The sequence below is a fragment of the Chenopodium album genome, chromosome 5 (assembly GCF_948465745.1).
Source record: "Chenopodium album chromosome 5, dcCheAlbu1.1, whole genome shotgun sequence".
Classification (NCBI taxonomy): domain Eukaryota; kingdom Viridiplantae; phylum Streptophyta; class Magnoliopsida; order Caryophyllales; family Amaranthaceae; genus Chenopodium; species Chenopodium album.
In genome coordinates, this window is record NC_137838.1 from 5,972,073 (window position 1) to 5,992,865 (window position 20,793).

The 20,793-nt window shown below is 32.8% G+C and overlaps 1 protein-coding gene across 1 annotated transcript; it reads right to left on the reverse strand.

Moving 5' to 3' along the window:
• Positions 1-15,221: 15,221 nt before the first annotated feature.
• On the reverse strand, positions 15,222-18,825 carry LOC145632477 (uncharacterized). The gene is made up of 5 exons (XM_081684859.1): positions 18,756-18,825; positions 17,556-18,062; positions 17,297-17,443; positions 16,603-17,045; positions 15,222-15,821 (listed from the first exon to the last, which is right to left on the reverse strand). The coding sequence occupies exons 1-5, from the start codon at positions 18,823-18,825 to the stop codon at positions 15,222-15,224; spliced, it is 1,767 nt and encodes a 588-aa protein (XP_081540985.1).
• Between the last annotated feature and the right edge of the window lie 1,968 nt (positions 18,826-20,793).

Sequence of the window (20,793 nt, forward strand, 5' to 3'; positions counted from 1 at the left end):
TTACCAGTTTACAATTTGCACCGATTTCATAAATTCAAGCCTACTATGAATATTTATAACAACAAATAATGATCATATATGGTTCCAAAAGACATTATATGACCCCAAGATGTATTCTCTTGAATTTCAATACTTTTTGACACCTGGCCCCGAAGACTCTAAAAATTCTCAAAAAGCGTGGATCGATATAGCCTTCAATTTGTGAATTTTTTTATTTTTTTCGCCCGGAAATAAAAATTGCCGAAATGTTTACCATGGTCACTAATACCGTACCCTTCGGGAGTCCAATGGGTGAGTGCGTGGAACCATCCTATTTTTCTATAAACGGCCAATTTACCGGTTTACAACTTAGGCCCTGTTCTCTTCACCTTAATTTTGCTGAACTGAAATTATTTTTGCTGAACTGAAATTATTTTTACTGATTTTCTATTATAATTCTTTTTTAAGAAAACTGAATTTTACTGAACTTAACTTATTTTTACTGAACTGAAATTATTTTTCCTGAACTAAAATTAATTGCATGATCTATATTGTCATAAATTTATTTTTACTGAACTGAAATTATTTTTACTTAATATTATTTTTTAAAGGTGAATAGAACAGGGCCTTACACCGGTTTAATTAGCTCAGACCTACTACGAACATTTATGACAGCATATAATGATCATAAATAGTTCTAAACGGCATTATAAGACCCCGAGATATATCCCAAAAAATTTCAAAACTTTTCGACACCGGGTCTCGAAACATCCCAAATTTTTCAAAAAACTTGGATTTCAATTTTGGAATTTTTTGACTTTTTTTCGGTCGGAAATAATAATTGCCGAAATGTTTACCATGGTCCCTAATATCCTCTGGGATTCCAATTGGGTGGGTGGAACCATCCAATTTGTCTTTAAATGACCAATTTACCAGTTTACAACTTACACCGATTTCATTAACTCTAGCCTTCCACGAACATTTATGACACCAAATAATGATCATATATGGTTCCAAATGGCATTATATGACCCCAAGATATATCCCTAGAATTTCAAGACTTTTCTACACCAGGCCCAGAAACCTCCAAAATTTCTCAAAAAGTGTGGATATTATCTTTCAATTTTGGAGTTTTTTTTACTTATTTTCGACCAAAAATAAAAATTGCCGAAATATTTTCCATGGTCCCTTATACCCTCTAGGAGTCCAATTGGGTGGGTGGAACCATCCAATTTGCCTTTAAACAACCAATTTACCGATTTACAACTTGCACTGATTTCATTAACTCAAGCCTACCACGAAATTTTATGACAACAAATAATGATCATATATTATTTCAAACGGCATTATATGACCCCGAGATATATCTCTTATAATTTCAAGACTATTCTACACTGGTCCCCAAAACCTCAAAAAAATTTCAAAAAACGTGGATATATATTAGCCTTCAATTTTGGAACATTTTGAATTGTTTTTGTCTGGAAATAGAAATTATCGAAATGTTTACTATGGTCCCTAATACATCCCGGGAGTCCAATTGGGTGGGTGCAACCATCCAATTTGCCTTTAAACGGCCTATTTACCGGTTTATAACTTGCACCGATTTCTTTAAATCAAGCCTACCACAAACATTTATTACAACATATAATGATCATATATAGTTCCAAGTGTCATTATATGACCCCGAGCTGTATTCCCTAATAAAATCTCAAGGCTTTTCGACACCAGACCCCGAAACCTCCAAAATTTCTCAAAAGCATTGATAATACTTATTAGCCTTTAATTTTGGAATTTTTTGACTTTTTTTTGCCTGAAATAAAATTTTTCAAAATGTTTACCATGGTCGTTAATTTCCTCCAGGAGTCCAATTAGGTGGGTGGAATCATCCAAGTTTCCTTTAAAAGGTCAATTTACTGGTTTACAATTTGCACCGATTTCATTCACTAGAGCCTAACACGAACATTTATGACAATATATAATGATCATTTATGGTTCCAAATGACATTATATGACACCTAGACGTATCTCTAAAATCTTATTTCTTTTCGACACAAGGACCCGAAACCTTTAAATTTTCTAAAAAAGCATGGATATTAGCTTTAAATTTTGGAATTCAAAAATTACCGAAATGTTTACCCCCCGGAAGTCCAATTGGGTTGGTGGAACCATCCAATTTTCCCTTTAAACGGCCAATTTACCGGTTTACAACTTGCACCGATTTCATTAAATCAAGCCTACCACGAACATTTATGACAACAAAAAAATGATCATAAATGGGTCCAAACGACATTAAATGACCACGTGAAGTATTCCCTATAATTTCTAGTCTTTTAAACATCGGTCAGACTCCAATTTTCTTAAATAACGTGGATATTAGCCTTCAATTTTTGAATTTTTTGACTTTTTTCACCTGGAATAAAAATTGCTGAAATGTTTACCATGATCCCTAATACCCTCTGAGAGTCCAATTGGGTAAGTGGAACCAACCAATTCACTGCCTTTAAACAACCAATTTACCGATTTACAACTTGCACCGATTTCATTAATTCAAGCCTACCACGAACATTAATGTCAACATATAACAATTATATATGGTTCCAAACAGCATTATATGACCCCGAGATGTGTCCCCTAAAATCTCAAGTCTTTTCATCAACGGGCGCCGAAACCTCTAAAATTTATCAAAAAGCATAGATATGAGACTTTAATTTTGGAATATTTGACTTTTTTTTCGCTTGAAAATAATAATTGACGAAACGTTTACCATGGTCCCTAATACCCTTCGAGGATCCAATTGGTTGGGAGGAACCATCCAATTTGCCTTTAAACGAACAATTTACTAGTTTAAAACTTGCACCGATCCGATTTCATTAACTCAAGTCTACCACGAACATTTATGACATCAAATAATGATTATATATTTTTCCAAATGAAATTATATGAATCCGAGATATATCCCCTAGAATTTCAAGACTTTTCGACACCGGGCCCCAAAACCTCGATTTAAAATTTCTCAAAAATTGTGGATATTAGCCTTCAATTTTGAAAATTTTTGACTTTTTTTCGCCCGTAAATAAAAACTGTTGAATTGTTTACCATGGTCCCTAATACTCGCTGGGAGTCCAATTAAGTGGATGGAACCATCCAATTAAGTGGATGGAACCATCCAATTTGCCTTTAAACGACATATTTAATTTACAGATTTTCAACTTGCTCCAAATTTAATTAACTTAAGCCTACCACGAACATTTCTGACAACATATAATGATTATATATGGTTCCAAAAGGCATTATATGACCCCGAGATGTAATCCCTAAAATGTCAAGGGTTTTCGACACTGTGACCCGAAACCTCCAAAATTTCTCAAAAAACATGGATATAAGCCTTCAATTTTTGAATTTTTGGACTTTTTTTCGCTCGCAAAAAAAAATTGCCGAAATTTTTACCATGGTTCCTAATTCCCTCCGGGAGTCAGATTGGGTGGGTTGAAATATCCAATTTGCCTTTAAACGACCAATTTACCGGTTTACAACTTGCACTGATTTCATTAAATCAAGCCTACCACGAACATTTATGAAACATATAATGATCATAAATGGTTCAAAACGTCATTATATGACCCCGAGATGTAATCCCTAAAATGTCAAGAGTTTTCAACACCATGACCCGAAACCTCCAAAATTTCTCAAAAAACATGGATATAAGCCTTCAATTTTTGAATTATTGGACTTTTTTTGCCCAAAAATATAAATTGTTGAATTGTTTACCATGATCCCTAATACCCTCCGGGAGTCCAATTGGGTGGATGGAACCATCCAATTTGCCTTTAAATGGCCAATTTACCGGTATACAAATTGCACCGATTTCATTAAATCAAGCGTACCACAAAAATTTATTACAACATATAATGATCATAAATGGCTCTAAACAGCATTATATGTCTCCGAGATTTATCCCCTAGAATTTTAAGACTTTTCGACACCAGGCCCTGAATCCTCCAAAATTTCTCAAAAAGCGTGGATATTAGCCTTCAATTTTGTAATTTTTGACTTTTTTTTTCGCCCGGAAATAAAAATTTTCAAAATGTTTACCATGATCCCTAAAACCATCCAGGAGTTCCATTTGATGGGTGGAACCATCCAATTTGCCTTTAAACGACCAATTTACCGGTTTACAACTTGCACCGATTTCATTAACTCAAGCCTACCACGAACATTTATGACAACAAATAATGATCATATATGGTTCCAAACGGCATTATATGACCCTGAGATGTATCCCCTAAAATTTCAAGACTTTTCGACACCATGCCCAGAAATCTCCAAAATTTCTTAAAATACGTGGATATTTGTCTTCAATTTAGGAATTTTTTTTTTTTCGCACGAAAATAAAAATTTCCGAAATGTTTACCATGGACCCTAATATCCTTCGGGAGTCCAATTGGGTTGGTGGAACCATCCAATTTCCCTTTAAACGACCAATTCACCTGTTTACAACTTGCACTGATTTCGTTAACTCAAGCATACTATGAACATTTATGACAACATATAATGATCATATATGGTTCCAAACGGAATTATATGACCCCGAGATGTATTCCCTAAAATATCAAGACTTTTCTAAACTGGTCCCCGAAACTTCCAAAATTTTTAAAAAAACGTGGATATTAGCCTTCAATTTTGGAATTTTCGACTTTTTTGCCGGAAATAGAAATTGCCGAAATGTTTACCATGGTCTCTAATACATTCTTGGAGTCTAATTGGGTGGGTGAAACCATCCAATTTTCTTTTAAACGACCTATTTACCGGTTTATAACTTGCACCAATTTCATTAAATCAAGCCTACCACAAACATTTATGACAACATATAATGATGATATATGGTTTCAAACGTCATTATAAGACCCCGATATGTATTTCCTAAAATCTCAAGGCTTTTCGACACCGGGCCCCGTAACCTCTAAAATTTCTCAAAAAACGTGGATATTAGCCTTCAATTTTGGAATTTTTTGACTTTTTTTTGCCCAGAGATAAAATTGCCAAAATGTTTACCATGGTACTTAATACCCATGAGTCCAATTAGGTGTATGAAACCATCTAATTTGCTGTTAAACGACCAATTTTTCGGTTTACAACTTGCACCGATTTATTGGTTTACAACGATCAATTTAATTAACTTGCACCGAACCCGACTTGAATCGATATTGACCATAATCTGTTTTAACCTATCAAAACCCGAATTTAACCTGACTTGCTACTAACCTAACCTGAATTCAGCCCGACCCATTCCTAACCTGACCCTAATTTAACCCAACCTGTTACAAACCCGACCCGAAATCAACCCGACTTGTTTTTTACCTGACCTAAATTCAATCCGACTTGTTATTAACATGACCCGAATTTTAACAGACCTATTACTTACCTGATCCAAAATTCAACCCGATCTGTTGCCAACCCGACTCGAAATTAACATGACTTGTTATTGACCCAACCTAAATTCAACCCAAATTGTTCCTGACCCGATTTCAAGTCACCTTAAATGCTATTTAGACAACCTTATTATTGTTGATCAAAGCATTTTGTCTAGGGAGACCAAGTCGGTCCATACCAGCAAAAGAAAGGAGCATCATCCTCAAATTTAAGAGTTAAATATAGTATATATTTGTTGTATGGTCAAAGGAGATAATTATCTTCCTAAATTATAGACTATAGTTCCCTAGTATATTGTCATATATATTATATTCATCGGAAATAAATAGCTTGATAAAAATGATAATTATCTATTTGTAGTTAGTTGAACCCGAATATTACCTGACTTAGAAATGACCCGACCTGATTGTAACCTGCAAATTATTAACTTGAACATAACCCGACTTGAATCCTCGAATGCCCCGACTTGGAAATGACCCAACCTGATTATAATCCGCAAATTATTGACTTGAACGAACCCGACTTGAATCCGAGAATGACCCGACTTGAAAAGATTATAACCCGCAAATTATTGACTTGAACCGAACCCGACTTGAACCCGAGAATGACCCGACTTGAAAATGACCCGACTTGATTATAATCCGCAAATTATTGACTTCAACCGAATCCGACTCAAACCCGAGAATGACTTGACCCGGTTCTCACCCTCAAATTATTGACTTAAACCGAACCCGAGAATTACCTTAACCCGTTTTAACCCGACCTGTTGTTCATCCGACCCGAATGTACCCCGACCTGTTATTAACCCGACCTAAACCCGATAAGAAGTATGACCCGACGTGACCCGACTTAAGCATGACCAAATCCAAACCCGACCCGTATAGGTTATGGAATTAATCCGAATTGATCCGACCCAAGTTAACTTGACCCACTATTTTCCGACCCAAACCCGATCCGTTTACCTGAATTGACAGCTCTAGTTCACACGGATACATTCAAGTCATGAGCGGCCACTGATCCATGAGATGACCACATAAGCCAAGAGCCATGACCCAGCGATAAAAGGCCCAATGTCAAATGAACACTGGGCCCAGTTAATGTCATGCAAAAATCAATTTCAGTTTACGATTTATTCTAGATGTAAACTTCACACTTTGCAAATGTAATTTATGATTCAGAGTTAATAATCTTAATATGATGACTTTGTATATTTAATAGTGGATTTTAAGTTAAAATAGTAATCTTGGAAAAATCCTTCTTTCTTCTTCTTTTTTTAGGAGATTAATAATCATTTTAAAAAATTTTGAAAAAAAATTTATTTTTTTTAAGCAACATAAGACATTCTCAAAAAGGAGGAACAAATCTCACAAACAAACAAAAAATTCTACTCCTACAAAATAAACAGAATGTCAAATCAATAATTCTACCACTTCATAATAGCTGACTACCAAGCATAGCTTGTTCTAGTGGTCAAGTTTGTATCTCACAACCAAGAGATTGTGGGATCAAACCCCACTAGAGATATTTTGGAGGTGGGGATTCTCTTACTCTTACGATTCCTCCTCACTTCCAAATTATTTAGCTCGCTAACCTGGGTCGGGAGGATCTGTGTGATACACCTAAATTACACAATTCTACATGATATCGGATTCCACTTAGGGTTTCTAAATCAGTTTTTTTTTTTTTAATTTATAACTTTATTATAATTATACATTACATACTTGAATTAGATATATACATATAATAACACCATCTACACACACCCACACCATACACATGCTTTTATTTAACTTATATTTTGATATTTTACATAGTAAACTCTCATCATGGGCATCGTCCATTTTAGAGTGATCACATCTTAACACCCTTGGTTGCGTACGTTTTATACTTATACAGAGCTACTCAAAGTATGGTGCACTCAACAACATTTACATAGCCATTCTGCATCATATTGCGGAGATTATTATAGTCGCCAACCACATGCCCAAATGTCACACATTGAGCCCTCAAAGTTGAAGCCTCGTCCGAGGAGTGGCTGATGATGAAGGACCCATCATTTGCCATGAAGAGAGCTCCTTGATTGAATAAAGAGTCGTCTACATAGTTGTTGAGATTGATATCTAAACCGAGTTGATTCGGGTTGTTGACATTGAACCTCACCCCTCCTGAGGGCATGGCTTTCAGTCTAGGGCCTATGTACTCATGTTGTCCGCATAAATTTAAGAAAATCTGCACCATGGGTGCCAAATTATTGTGAAGTTCCACCATAAAAGTTGTCCGGTAGTTATTCTGGTCTCCTATCAAGAACTGCACACTGTTGTGCAATTTATTTCCATTTCATTATTCAAACTAATAATGTAAGCAAACTAAACAAGATAAAATTAAAACATTTTAACGTATGCACCCAACAAAAAAAAAAGAATTTAAAATATGACTACAGTCTACAGAGAGTACCATATTAATCTAATGATAAACAATAATATGATTGGTTCATTCTTTCAGATTATAATATGAACACAAAATTAATTATTTTTAATGTGAAATAATGAACCGGTCATATTATAATGTGTATGTTGTATTAAAATTTTTCAAAAATATTTATTTTATATTGGATTAAAATTTCTAATGTATTATAGTTATAGTTATTTTTGTTTATTTATTCAGTTTTTTGAAACAGTGGTTTTAGTGAATGTGAATATACAATAATACAAGTGATCACATATTAAATTTTTAGTTGCGATGATTCTTTTTCAACAAAGCTAACATCACACAAAGGTCATTGGTTCAAATCTCATCCACTGCACCCTTACTTTTAAGTGGAATGTTTCACACGCTAATAAGTATGAAGGGGCTACATCCACATTCTCATATGAAGGGGCGTGATAGAGTAAATAAACCAATTTTGGAATTCAACCATAAACTTAAGCATTTCGTTGAATTGGTCTAACATTTATAATTTTTGCATGTATTAAAGATTTATATATTTGAAAACCTGGTCACCCCCTCCCTTTTCCACTACCTTGAAAACAACCCCCGTCTCTTTCAACCGCACCCAACATGCCTCCATTTTCCCCACCCCGAAAACCACTCTTTCCCTTTCCATCTCCCCATAAACCACTCTTAACCCTTTTCCCGACCCTAAAACGACGACACGTGCCAATAATTTTTATAAAAATTTAACCAATTCCTCAAGTTACTGTTCATCTGGTCCTAATAATACCCATAGAGTTGGGATTATTCAATAATATTCCAAAGTTTTGGGATTATTAAAAGAAAATCAACCAATTAAAGTTGAGACCATCAAAACCATTTCTTGCTTTATTAATTAATTAGGTTCACTTAAAACGTTCCATTTGATGAATTGATTAGGTTAGGGTTGAACCTTTAACTCAAAACCAAACAGCACCATAGCCAATTTTTTTTTTAATTTAGCCAGACTACATACTATAAAAATTATCAGTGTAAACAAAATTTATTTGAATTTTTTGTCAAAAATTACCTAATAAAACATAGAATTTGTGAGAAATTACCTAACAAAAAATGTTGTAAGAACGAAACTACCTATTAAAAGGTAAAATGTCTTTGGCCGGATTCTTCAGTTGACCTAATTTTTCAGCGTTGACCTACCACAAAACACCCCCAAACCACCTGTTTTTATTCCAAAATCAACACAACCTGCTTGAATATGTCTCTATTATTTAGCAAGGCGAAACTACCATCCAACCCTAAAGCTGGCAGTTTTAAGGGTATTATGTGCCGGGTCAACGCCAAATAACTTGGTCAACGGTGAAAATCCGGCTAGAGGTAGTCTTTTACAATGGTTTACCTTTTATAAGATAGTTTATTACAATTTCTTATTAGATATTTTGTGAAAAACTACCTTTTAAACTTTGAATTTTGCAAAAAACTACCCTAAAAACAAAATGTTGTAATTAACTACCTTTTAAAGTATTAAATGTTATAATTAACTACATTATAAAGTATAAAATGTTGTAATTGACTACCTCCCACCAGAATAACTCATTGATTTTTATTTTCCGGTGTTGACCATGTCATGTGATGGTCACATGATCCTTTAATGACTTAATTCCCCATTTTCTCCCAAATTTTCCCGCTTTATACCAACTCTTTTCTATAACAATACGATTATTCATATTTTATATTGTTTATTTGCAACCCCTTTGATAATTATATGGGCTAAATTGGTGTAAAACGGGAAAATGTGGGGAAAAGAAGGGAATTAAGTCATTAAAGAGTCACGTGACCCTCACGTGACATGGTCAACGCCGGGAAATAAAAGTCAAATATGTCATTCCTGTAGTAGAAGGTAGTCAATTACAACGTTTTATATTTTATAAGGTAGTTAATTACAACATTTTGTTTTTAGGGTAGTTTTTCGCAAAATCTGGAGTTTAAAAGCTAAGGTATTTTTTCACAAAAAAATCCTTTCTTATTTATGCAAGATTTAAACTTCTTATTTATGCAATATTTTCTTTTGCCTGGTTATTTGTGTTTGGTCCATATAACCCTTTTAAACAAAAAGTGGATAATTAAGCCACCATGTGTTATTTGCTTCAAATGTATAAATATCAATAAAGTGAAGGTTGCCGATGATAAAAAATAAATAAAAAGTTTTCATAAATAGAATAATAAAAATGAATATAATTTAGAAAAACGGATGAAAACGGAGAGTGGGCAAGACTTAGGAAAACAGAGGTAGTAATAATTTTGTTATTTCCATACTAGCTTTGGTATATCTATTTTTGTAATAATATTAGCTTATGATTTATCATCATTTAACCCTACTATATACTAGTACAAAACAGGTTTTCACTCCTAAGTCCTAATTATAGTAATATAGTTTATTACCTCTTTCTCTAAATACTCCCCATCTTGTATCTTCCTCTCCTTTTCAGTTTCTCAATACTCATACCAGTCCCTCTCTTCACCTATTGCAATGTCAATAATCCGCCCTCTACGGAGTCCGTCCTCCCTATCGTATCTACGTACTCTCAGTCTCCCCATGAAGCAGCCAGTTAATCAGCCATGCATATCCATATCATTATGCGCATTATTAATTAAAAACATACAATATGAAGACATATTTGTACATTTTAAAAAAAAAAATAATAATAAAAAATAGGGCGACGAACCTGTTAGCCATGATTATGAAGGACTTTAACGGAGGATTTGTGTTTGGAATTTTAGGGATTAATCAACTATTTAACCTGTAACCCTAATTAAACCAGAACTTTATCTTGATCATCTGCATTATATACTGTGAAATCGTATATATGTTTATGCATTAAACTATTGATTAAGTAGAGACCATTTGAGAGTTCTTATTAAAATTAAATAAATAAATAAATAAATAAAATTGAGGGTTGAACGTAATATGGTAGGTAATAGGATGCAGACATTGCACCCAATTGCTTCAAATAAGAAAAAAAACAAATAAAATAAAATTATGTTATATGCGGAGTTTTAATATTTGCAACAATTAAAATTACATATTGATGCATTTTATTAAGGGGCTTATTAATTTGGTCTGGATATCTTACATAATGATGTTTAAGGATATTCACGGAATATTAAATTTTTGTTTGCCAACCATTGGCAACCATATATGTTTTTATAACATTGGTTACTTTAGTCCGTCCAAATATTTGCTTTTGAATCGGATTTTGTTATTCGTCATTATGTCACCCGGCCACGAATTAAGAGTTGACAATTTTTATTTTTTTTTCTTCGAGTAATTTTTTAACCTAATTCTTATTTATTTAATTTTTATCTTTCTTCAAAGTTTGAACAACTTAATTCTAATTGTATTCACAAATAAGTTTAATAAATTAAAGATTATATATTCGTAATAATAAAATTGCCTTCACGATTTTGAAATAATCTGTTGATAAGGCCTTTTTTTTTTTTTTATTTATTTTTTTTATTTTTTATGCAAAGTAGCAGAAATTAGATTAGAACAAAGTTAATGATATAGAGAGCTAAGGAGGTATGACATAATTGTGATGACCCACTGACTGTATTTTAGACTAAAGCCATGTTTGGCTCACCTTATTTAACTTATATTAGATCAACTCAGAAACATAAGATATGAAATACTCTATTATATTATGTACGATTTTAATTGTTAAATATTTTTATTTTCGTAATGAAAATTATATATTAATTATAAAATACACGTGAACTAAAACCAGCACTAAGTCTAATATCACAATTACATATTCATAGTTTTGCGAGAGTGAGTGATAGCTCAAGTGGTTAGAGTTTTCCTCCCGATTCCAGGAAATCCTGGGATCGATTCTCACCCCCACCCTTATGGCTCTTTAAACACCAAAAAACATATTCATAGTTTTCGCTTCCTTCATGATTTTCCATTTCATAGAAAGAATTACTCCATTTTTTTAATTTAATAAATAGCCATTTGCTCATAATTATATTATTACAAGTCTGAAATCTACTCCAAAAAAAAAACTGAAGTCTTGTCTTATTATCAACCTCAAAGCAATTAATGTATTGTATACATGAAAACTACTCCGTATGATACTAATTAACCTATATTATTTCATAGTACTAGGTAAGACTAAGGGCACGTTCTCATACGTTTATTTTCAGTTCAGTTCAGCTCAACTCAGTTCATAATTTCCTTCTCTTATAAAATATTCATTTCACTTCAGCTCAGTTCAGTCAATGAGAACATGCCCTAAGATTACCCTGACTAATATAATTATAGGTGCACTGAAAGATAAAAATAACATAAAACACCTCTCCAAGTATGGTTCGTTTCAGCGAGATATTAATTTAATTACATCATACACGTAGTTAAAAAAAAAAAAAGAAAAAAGAAAAAAAAAAAAATGAAAGTAAAATCTTTCATCATAATACGTAGTAAAAATAATAACAAAAACCACTATAACAAGTTTACAAGCATCTTCTTCGATCTGGCGCAATTGTTTTTGTTAGCACGCAATCTCTAATCGATTCATTCATATTATTCTCTATTACTAAAGGTCTAAAGTTAGGATTCCTAAATTGTAATGTATTTGGTTATAAGTTACTTGTATTTCACAAGGTAGTATAATCTTAATACGATGTGGTTGTCCATAAGTTCATGACTTACATAAACAATTAAGTCTTTCTTTAATTATTAGTTTTCGCTTTCCTCTGAGTACTATTATTAGAAAGGACATCCAATGAACTAACACAGGTTAGAAAGTCAACCTATTAACTTAGTACAAATCTAAGTCATATTAATAAGTAAGCCTACAAATAATTTAAGTGTTAATATGTTTATAATAGATTTTTGTTACTAAATTAATAGTATGTTTATGTATCATTGTCATGGCAAAAAAATACTACGGAGTAGGATTTAAGGAATACGAAGTAGTATTGAAATACGGAGTATGATTATGTGAATCTTCTTGTCAAGTGGCCATGAGCTCATGATACCGTATTACATTGTAATTGAAAAGGTCAACAACACATTAAAATGTCGTCTTTATTGAATTTTCTCTATAAAGTCTAGACTATGTAACTATATTATCATTCAACCCTTTATTCCGAATCATATTATTCTTCATTTTTTCCACCTAATTACAAATTTAAATGTGTATAAGTATAGTTTAAGAAATTATATATATATATATATATATTTTAAAAGTATGTGTTATTAAATTTCAATTCTATACTTTAATTATATACATTTTTTTTATAAAAAAGTTAAAATATCAATTATTTATATGCATATGATCGGTGTTAGTGGACCAACTCAACTAAAGCTTAAACTAATGGCTAAGGCCAAAGAATATGTTTTATACTCTGTTACTTCCCTTTACATGAGAACCCTTTGGGCTAGAAATGTGGATACATCATGGGCCTTCCGCATACCCTACAATCAGTGGTTCGCACATCCGGGTGTACCATGCGCATGGTACACCCGAATTAAAGCAGAAAGAAAATAGTATATAATTATAAAGAACATAATGAATTTATAAAAGAAAAAATCACTGAAATATAAAGAGCAGTATTTTTTTAGGAACAAACAAATTTTAAAAAAGGTAAAAGATAATTATTAATTGAGTTTTACCAATAATTTAATGTCATCATTTCAAAATATTCACATCGAAAATTTATCTATTTAAAATTAATTTCACACAAATATAATTCAAAATTTCATTTTTAAATTTTAAAAATTCAAAATTCAAAATTCAAAATATAAGAACATATTATATAAGTAAATAGAACCTAATTTGTATTATATACCCAAAGAACATGATTATTTATATATCTTAAAGAACATTGTTTGTAATATAATGAACATATAGTTTAGACTCAAACAAAGATCAAACTCAAAAAAACATATTTCATTGCAATTATAAAATGATAAAAGAACTTTCATTAGAGTGCAATGTGAAGAACATCATACATCTTCAACCTTTGAAAATAACACCAAAACAGAAAATAAGATAAAAAAATATCAAAAATAGTTTTCTCTCAACAGCGAATTTGTCAATTACATCTTTCAATTAAATAATTCACCTCAACTATTAAATCAACTCCGCAATAAACATTAAATCACTTTGAAATTTAAAATTTACCATGATTTCTCTCTCTAGAAACTCAATTTCTCTCTCTTAACATAAAAAAAAAAAAAAGAAATTTTGTTTATCATAAGTAATATGGAATGCAAATAATAAAAAATAACTCCATAAATCAAGGATTACAATTAACAAATCAATCCCTAAATCAAGGAGAGAATTGTTTTGCCTTTTTTTTCTTTTTGGGTTGTGTACTTTGTATTTGTATACAATATTCTTTTCACATTTTTATAACTCTTGTATTTTGACTGAGTGTACCATGCTCATGGTACATCCGGGTGTATGATGAAATTTTCAATACCCTACGCGAAATATTCCACCTGAAAGTGGAGGGGGGATGAGATTTGAATTTGTGATCTGTGTCGCACTAGCTCCAATACCAAATTAGAGTACCAATTCAACCAAAAGTTTAAGCTACTGATTGAGACCCATATATTAGTACAAAGTACATTCGAGTTGAGTGTACCTGGATATATATGGTCCTGCTCAAATTTTGCTCCTTGCTTAATTGACATGAAAGTTCATGGAAAATTCATAAAAAATGAGATATTATAGCTAGTAAATGCTATTTGGTTGCCAAATTGACTACATGAGAAATCACTTCTCCTAAAAAAGTTCCACCTCCCAAAAAATGGTGGAAAATGCTTAATTAGGTAAATTAGCTCCTCCTAGTAGAGTAATATGTTGGATAATCCCACTTCTTAGAATATAATTTAATATTTAATTATCGGTCTAATGATAAGGAGAGAACCTTCCAACCTTGATATTGGGTTCAATAATACCCATTAGATATAAACTAAGAGTTAAAGATTCCCTTACATTCCATCTTCCTGACTCTCAAAGTGTTTAATATACGCTAAGTTGGGACGAGTTGACTTCTAAAAGGTTTAAATAGATAAGTAAAGGCTATATTATCGTCTATGAAAAAAGTAATAATAACAATAGTACATTGAATATCACGTACACTTAATATGAATAGTAAGATCTCTAAGGAATAGGGAGAATAGAGTAAATAAATTTCAAGTCTTAGCCATGAAAATTATATCAAATGGCAATACTCCGTACATATAGTATTATATATAGATAACAGTACACCTACCACTTAATCGAGAATACACACAAGTACACAACACAAGCAAATGGTCAATGAGACAATGATAATACTTGTAATTTACAAACCAATTACACCAAGCTTATCGTTTAATCTCGAAACAACTCTTGTCGAGGTCGAAATAGATAACGAGAACGAAATGTAGAACGGTATGCATCAACCAAAAGCGGGAGATGATGCAGAATATAGAAGCTGCCTGTTATACACGCGAGTACAGCTATAGTAATCGCTAGCGATCGAGGTGGGAAGATGATGGCAATGGTTGCGGTGAAGGCTAATAACATTGTCATTATTGAGAAGAAAAGTAACGCAAGTCCAATAATTAATTTTAGAGGCAACGACACAAGAAAATCCTCCTCCGCATACCTTGAAGTAAGGATTGCGAGGAATGACAAGATTGAAGCCGTTGCAGCCACCAAAGAAAAGGCGTTCGAAATGACAAACATCCAAAATAATTTTTTGTTTTCATGACTTGGTGGTTGGAAGACTGCTTGGAAGATTACTGCTGCGACTAGTGTTGCAACAACCATACACGAAGTGGCCGTGTCGCGCATCCATCTTTCTCCGTCTCTCCTAAGCGACCTATGCTCCTGGGTGAACAATGCTCGTGGTGTTGCTTTCCGTTTCTTTGGTTTTTGTGGATTGTTTTTCATACCAGCATACTCGCGCTGTACAATCTCTTCAACTGCCTGTAATTGACACGTGTCATTTTTTTATTTCTTTTTGATATAATTAATTAGATAAGACGGATAAAAGTAGAAATTATAATCGAGATGAGACAGAGGAAAGAAAAATAAACTTATGTTTAATCCATTGAAAAACCAACTACATAGCAACATGTATATATAACGCAAAGATAAAAACAAATTAAGCTAGAAGTTATGAAGATGATCCATAATCATTAGATCATGCTTAACTTTAACCCACTAAACCCATCCACTATTTTTTTTGACACCACTAACACAAACTAATCCCTTTTCAAGCTCCTAAAATTGAGACGCTAACCACTAGCATATTCGATATTCCTATACTTTAGAAGTTACAATTTGAAGCAAATCTATTAACTATTATTAAAACAAAACATTGTTGACATCATCATCCCTTAAATTATCCTACGTGTTATTTTCTCATTAAAAAGTTTCCCTCCATTTCTGTTGAAGATGTCATTAATTATTATTTTAATTTTTTTAAAACAATTATTATTTTAATCTACACTATACAATTTTGAAAAATAAAAAATTGCCACTCCATGATAACAAAATTATTTCATATACATGATAACAAAATTGTTTCATATGCATAATACGGAGTAACAAAATTATTTAAATTGTGCAACGCACGAGTCTAATCTAGTATTCCGATTAAAATGACTCAAAAAATCTATAAACATAGTTAACACATTATGAAGACAACACTACGGCTAGATCGACTAGACATACTTCAATGAACTTGAGGCTTAAAAACATTTACCTGAAACCATAAGAGCTCACGCTGCATTTGTAGAGCAGCACCCGAAACAACATCGAGTCTATCAGAACTAGGCAAAGTGGCTGCTAGATGAAGAATATTATTACCATTGGTATGATTCATATAAGCTGCTAGCAAATGGTTGATTCCTTCAATTTCATGAATATGACTGAAGATTTTTTCTTGACGGCATTGGACAGCAGCATGAAATATGGTTCGATTTTCTTCATCCGTTTCCCATATTAGATCAGGGTAATGGCGAATTAGCGTGGCAACGAACTCATAGTTGCCTAATTCTATTGCGGCGAACAGAAATTCAGGTTGAGGTTGAGAGAGGATCTCGGATATAGTCTCCTCGGGTTGTTTTATTACTATTTTCCAAAGACGCTCCACTAGTTTAAGCTTAGCTTCATCTTCTTGTTGCTTCCCCCATAAGCAATTCGTAACTATTATAAAACGATTATTAATTATACATCTACTTATAGTACTAAATCAAGATAGTTCACACGTAAAATAGTAAAAGTACCAATAATTAAACTAAAGCAAATCCAAATCCTCTATCTCACAATTTGTGTACCAATGTGTCTCTTTAATCTATTGGATGATAATAATGTCGTAAATCAACCAATAGAATGAAAGGACATACAAATGGTACACAAATTGTGACGTAGTAGAATTATACTCACCAAAAACCTACCAAAGTTGAAACATTGTCTCCAACTGTTAAGTCGACCTGGTCCATTTTTTCGAGGTTTTCGAGCTAATACATGTAATGGGGTCTCTCCATTTCCATTTCGAACAATAGCTAGTTTTTCATCCTTGCCAAGGATTTCCAAAGCCACATCTACATCCCATAAATATAATTAGTAATGTACACTTATTAGAAAGTTGTGTGGAATCTACATACATAAATGAACTTCCATAATTTATTTGAGTGTAATGAAAGCTAATATTACCATACAAATCTGTATTGATGGCACTAATAAGTAGATCAATGCGATCATCTTCAGACAAATCATCAAAGCAATAAGGGCTTAGATGCCTAACCATCGCGCCATGGCCTAATAAAGCAGCAATTAAAACGGGTTTCATGTCATGACTCCCAGGGATGTTCGGCAGCTTGGGGTTTATACCCTGCATTTCCTGCACAATCTCAAGCACACCGGATGCAGCAGCCAAACAAAACGCGGTATTATCTAAATTGTTGCGCAGCTCCAATTGTTCAGCAGTTGGACAAGCGTGTGCTAATAATTCTTTCACAAAATTATGACGCCCTCCAGCTGCTGCTATGTGTAAGGCAGTATCACCCTTTCTTGATATTTTCTCCATGAAACAATTAGGGTGTATGTTGTGGATTTCTTTTGCAACTTCCCAATCACCACATAAGGCGGCTTTATATAAATGTACACGATAGTCCTCGGAATCATGTAGTCCGACATGTTTTGTAACATGAATCCCCTTATCTAGCCACGCCAAGAAAAACTATAATTCAGAATCGGTTTATATATGTTGAAGAAGGTTTTTTTTAAGTACACCTTCTAGGCTTGTATCAATTTTGGCACCGTGTTAGATGAACAAGTTATGGATGTCAAAAGTTAAGTGTATGAATAGTAAATTACTAAAATAGCCTCTAAATATAAGAAAAAAGTTTATCCAATTTCACAAAGCTATATTGAGACCTTCTCTTATACTTGTAGACTAGTAGTACTTTGTTCCCTTTAACGATATATAGTAGGATTTTTTTTTTCTCTTGAAAAATAGAATTTTATTTCTTGACCAATAATAATATGTGGGCATTAATTAGACGTTTATTTTTTTTAAAAAAAAACTTATTATTTAATGTAACAAATTCATCATTAATTACAATCAATTTACAACTTCCAAAGATCAGTTTTGGTAATCTATCCTCTAGACTACATATAGTACTCTAGTACCTCTATGTTCTGTACTAAACTTCTATTCAGATGAATTAATCTATATTTCAATCATTCAATCAGAAAGTTAAACGAGGATAGCAAAAATTTCATCACGAGATTAATCTTAATGGAGAATTAGGGAAACAAATAGCTTCTTCATAACTATCGAGTGAACCAAATTATACATAGAGATTACACCACGCGTGTAAGTGTACAAACTATCAGATGTTTGATACATACCAGAATTTTGAAGTAGAACAGGTTGATTAATATGCCCAAATTCAACAGCTATTTGATCTGGTCGCGCCATTTAAAGATAATCGAGCTTAAAATTTAGTATTTGGACCGCCTTTTTATTAGCAGAAAACTATCAATTGGAATGAAATCTCATAGATTAGGTTCAGCTAATACTTATTCGTTATAATTAGTACAAATTTAACATATGCTATTCAAAGTGCACCTAAAAGCTATAGTCCTTTGGCAGATAGCAATTACCAGGATGCATGGGTTAATGACACTTTATAATATTTTTACGTAACCATTCCCCTTTGCTCTACTATATAGTCTTTGTTTACATATAATTATAGCTTAATATACCATATGGACACGCCATTTCTGTAAAATAATCCCTCCGTGATCAAACATGTACTACATCATTTTACCTTGTTAACTATTCATATATTAAAGGTGTCCGCAATACCCTGTAGTAAGGCTTAGGTACACTGAGCACTCTGAACTTTGCGTAGTAGTCAAAACACCACCAACTATAGTATTAGGTGCGATGCGTGCCTTAAATGAAAATTTTCAGTCATTTATTTAACCGGAGTAGGTGAATCTTCACTCTCTAGAACAATTTAAAATAATACTCCCTCCGTTTTTAAATAGTTGCTCCATTTCTAAATGCGCGGATTTTTAGGAGAAATTGGAGAAAGTAATAACATATGGAGGTAGTAGGGTAGGTGAAAAAAATGTAAAAAGCAAAAACAGTGGAGAGAATTGAAGGAGAGTGTTGATCTTAAGTTTTGATGATGACTCAAGGAACCTAAGCAAACCCATAGGAGCTTTAACTTTGTCTATTAGCTTTGATGTATTGACAGGTTTTATATGCAACGAAGTTCTAGAGTCAGAATGGAGCATGGAACAAGGTCTAAGGATGAGCTACGGATGAGCATAGAAGACGATCAGAAGCCAAGTTCCTTGAGTGAGGAACTGAAGCTCCAGAGTCGAAGCTTTACAGTGTGTCAAGGAGTCTAATGTATCTCTACTGTTTATTTTAGGCTTCTTGTATATATGTTAAGTACATGGCTAGTTGATAGGGTTTAAGTGGATTTGATTTTATTTATTAAAGATTTTATTTTCCATATTTTAACTCAGTTATTTTCGAAAAATATCTTTTTGAGTTAAGTTATCTTTTTGTTAAAAAGATTTTCTGTATTAATTCTAACTCATTATTTGGAAAATCTGACTTGGAGAATAATCTTTCAAAAGTATGGTTTACTTTGTCAAAAGAAGTTGAGAAAAATTAGGAAGCCAGTAAAACACTTTCTGATAAATCGTTTGACTTGCTGCCCAAGTTCCCACAAACTGCACTCCCTAGTTTCATGGAGATTGTGGCTTAGTGGAAGTTGAGGCAAACTGAAAGGTTTTTAACTTCCCTTTTCTCTTATAAATAGGATCAGTTTTCTGTTGACAAAATACACTTGAGCATTACAATTCTTAGCTTTTCTAAAAGAGTCAAAAATCCACTTAATTCCTTGAGTGTCTTTGTACTTAGCATCTTAGAAGTTTTATCTTGAGTTGTATTGGGGTAGAGTTTGGGTAAACTCTAGAGCGTGTAATTGCTTTGAGTGAAGCAAGGAGAAAGAGAGAGATTCGAGAGCTTAACTGATTGAGGAATCAGTTGAGGGGGAACTTAAGTTCGTTGAGGAACTTGAGTTTAGAGTCTTAATTTGTAATAGGTTGTTTGCCCTATTATTATTAAGAGTTGAGTTTAAAATCCCTTGTGATCGTGGTTTTTCTTCTTGATTAGGGCCAAGAAGTTTTCCACGTAAAATCTCTCTTGCACTTTAAAGTTTTTGTTTAAGTTTCTTTAAGAATTCCGCAAAAATTACCCTAGTTTCTCTACAATACAATTCACCCCCTCTTGTATTGTTCATTCAAGTCAACAGAGAGAGAATATGAAATTGATAAAATATGGTTTATGGTAGGTACACTAGGTAGGAGAAACTAATTAAATATTGTTAAAGATTTCCAAATAAGAAAATGGACCAAGTATTTA

Coding starts and splice junctions, on each gene's coding strand:
- LOC145632477 (XM_081684859.1), bottom strand. CDS start 18,825: ATGGCGCGACCAGATCAAATAGCTGTTGAATTTGGGCATATTAATCAA. Junction 18,063..18,755: donor TGTTCTACTTCAAAATTCTG/GTATGTATCAAA, acceptor TGGCGTGGCTAG/ATAAGGGGATTCATGTTACA. Junction 17,046..17,296: donor GAGACAATGTTTCAACTTTG/GTAGGTTTTTGG, acceptor GTTTTATAATAG/TTACGAATTGCTTATGGGGG.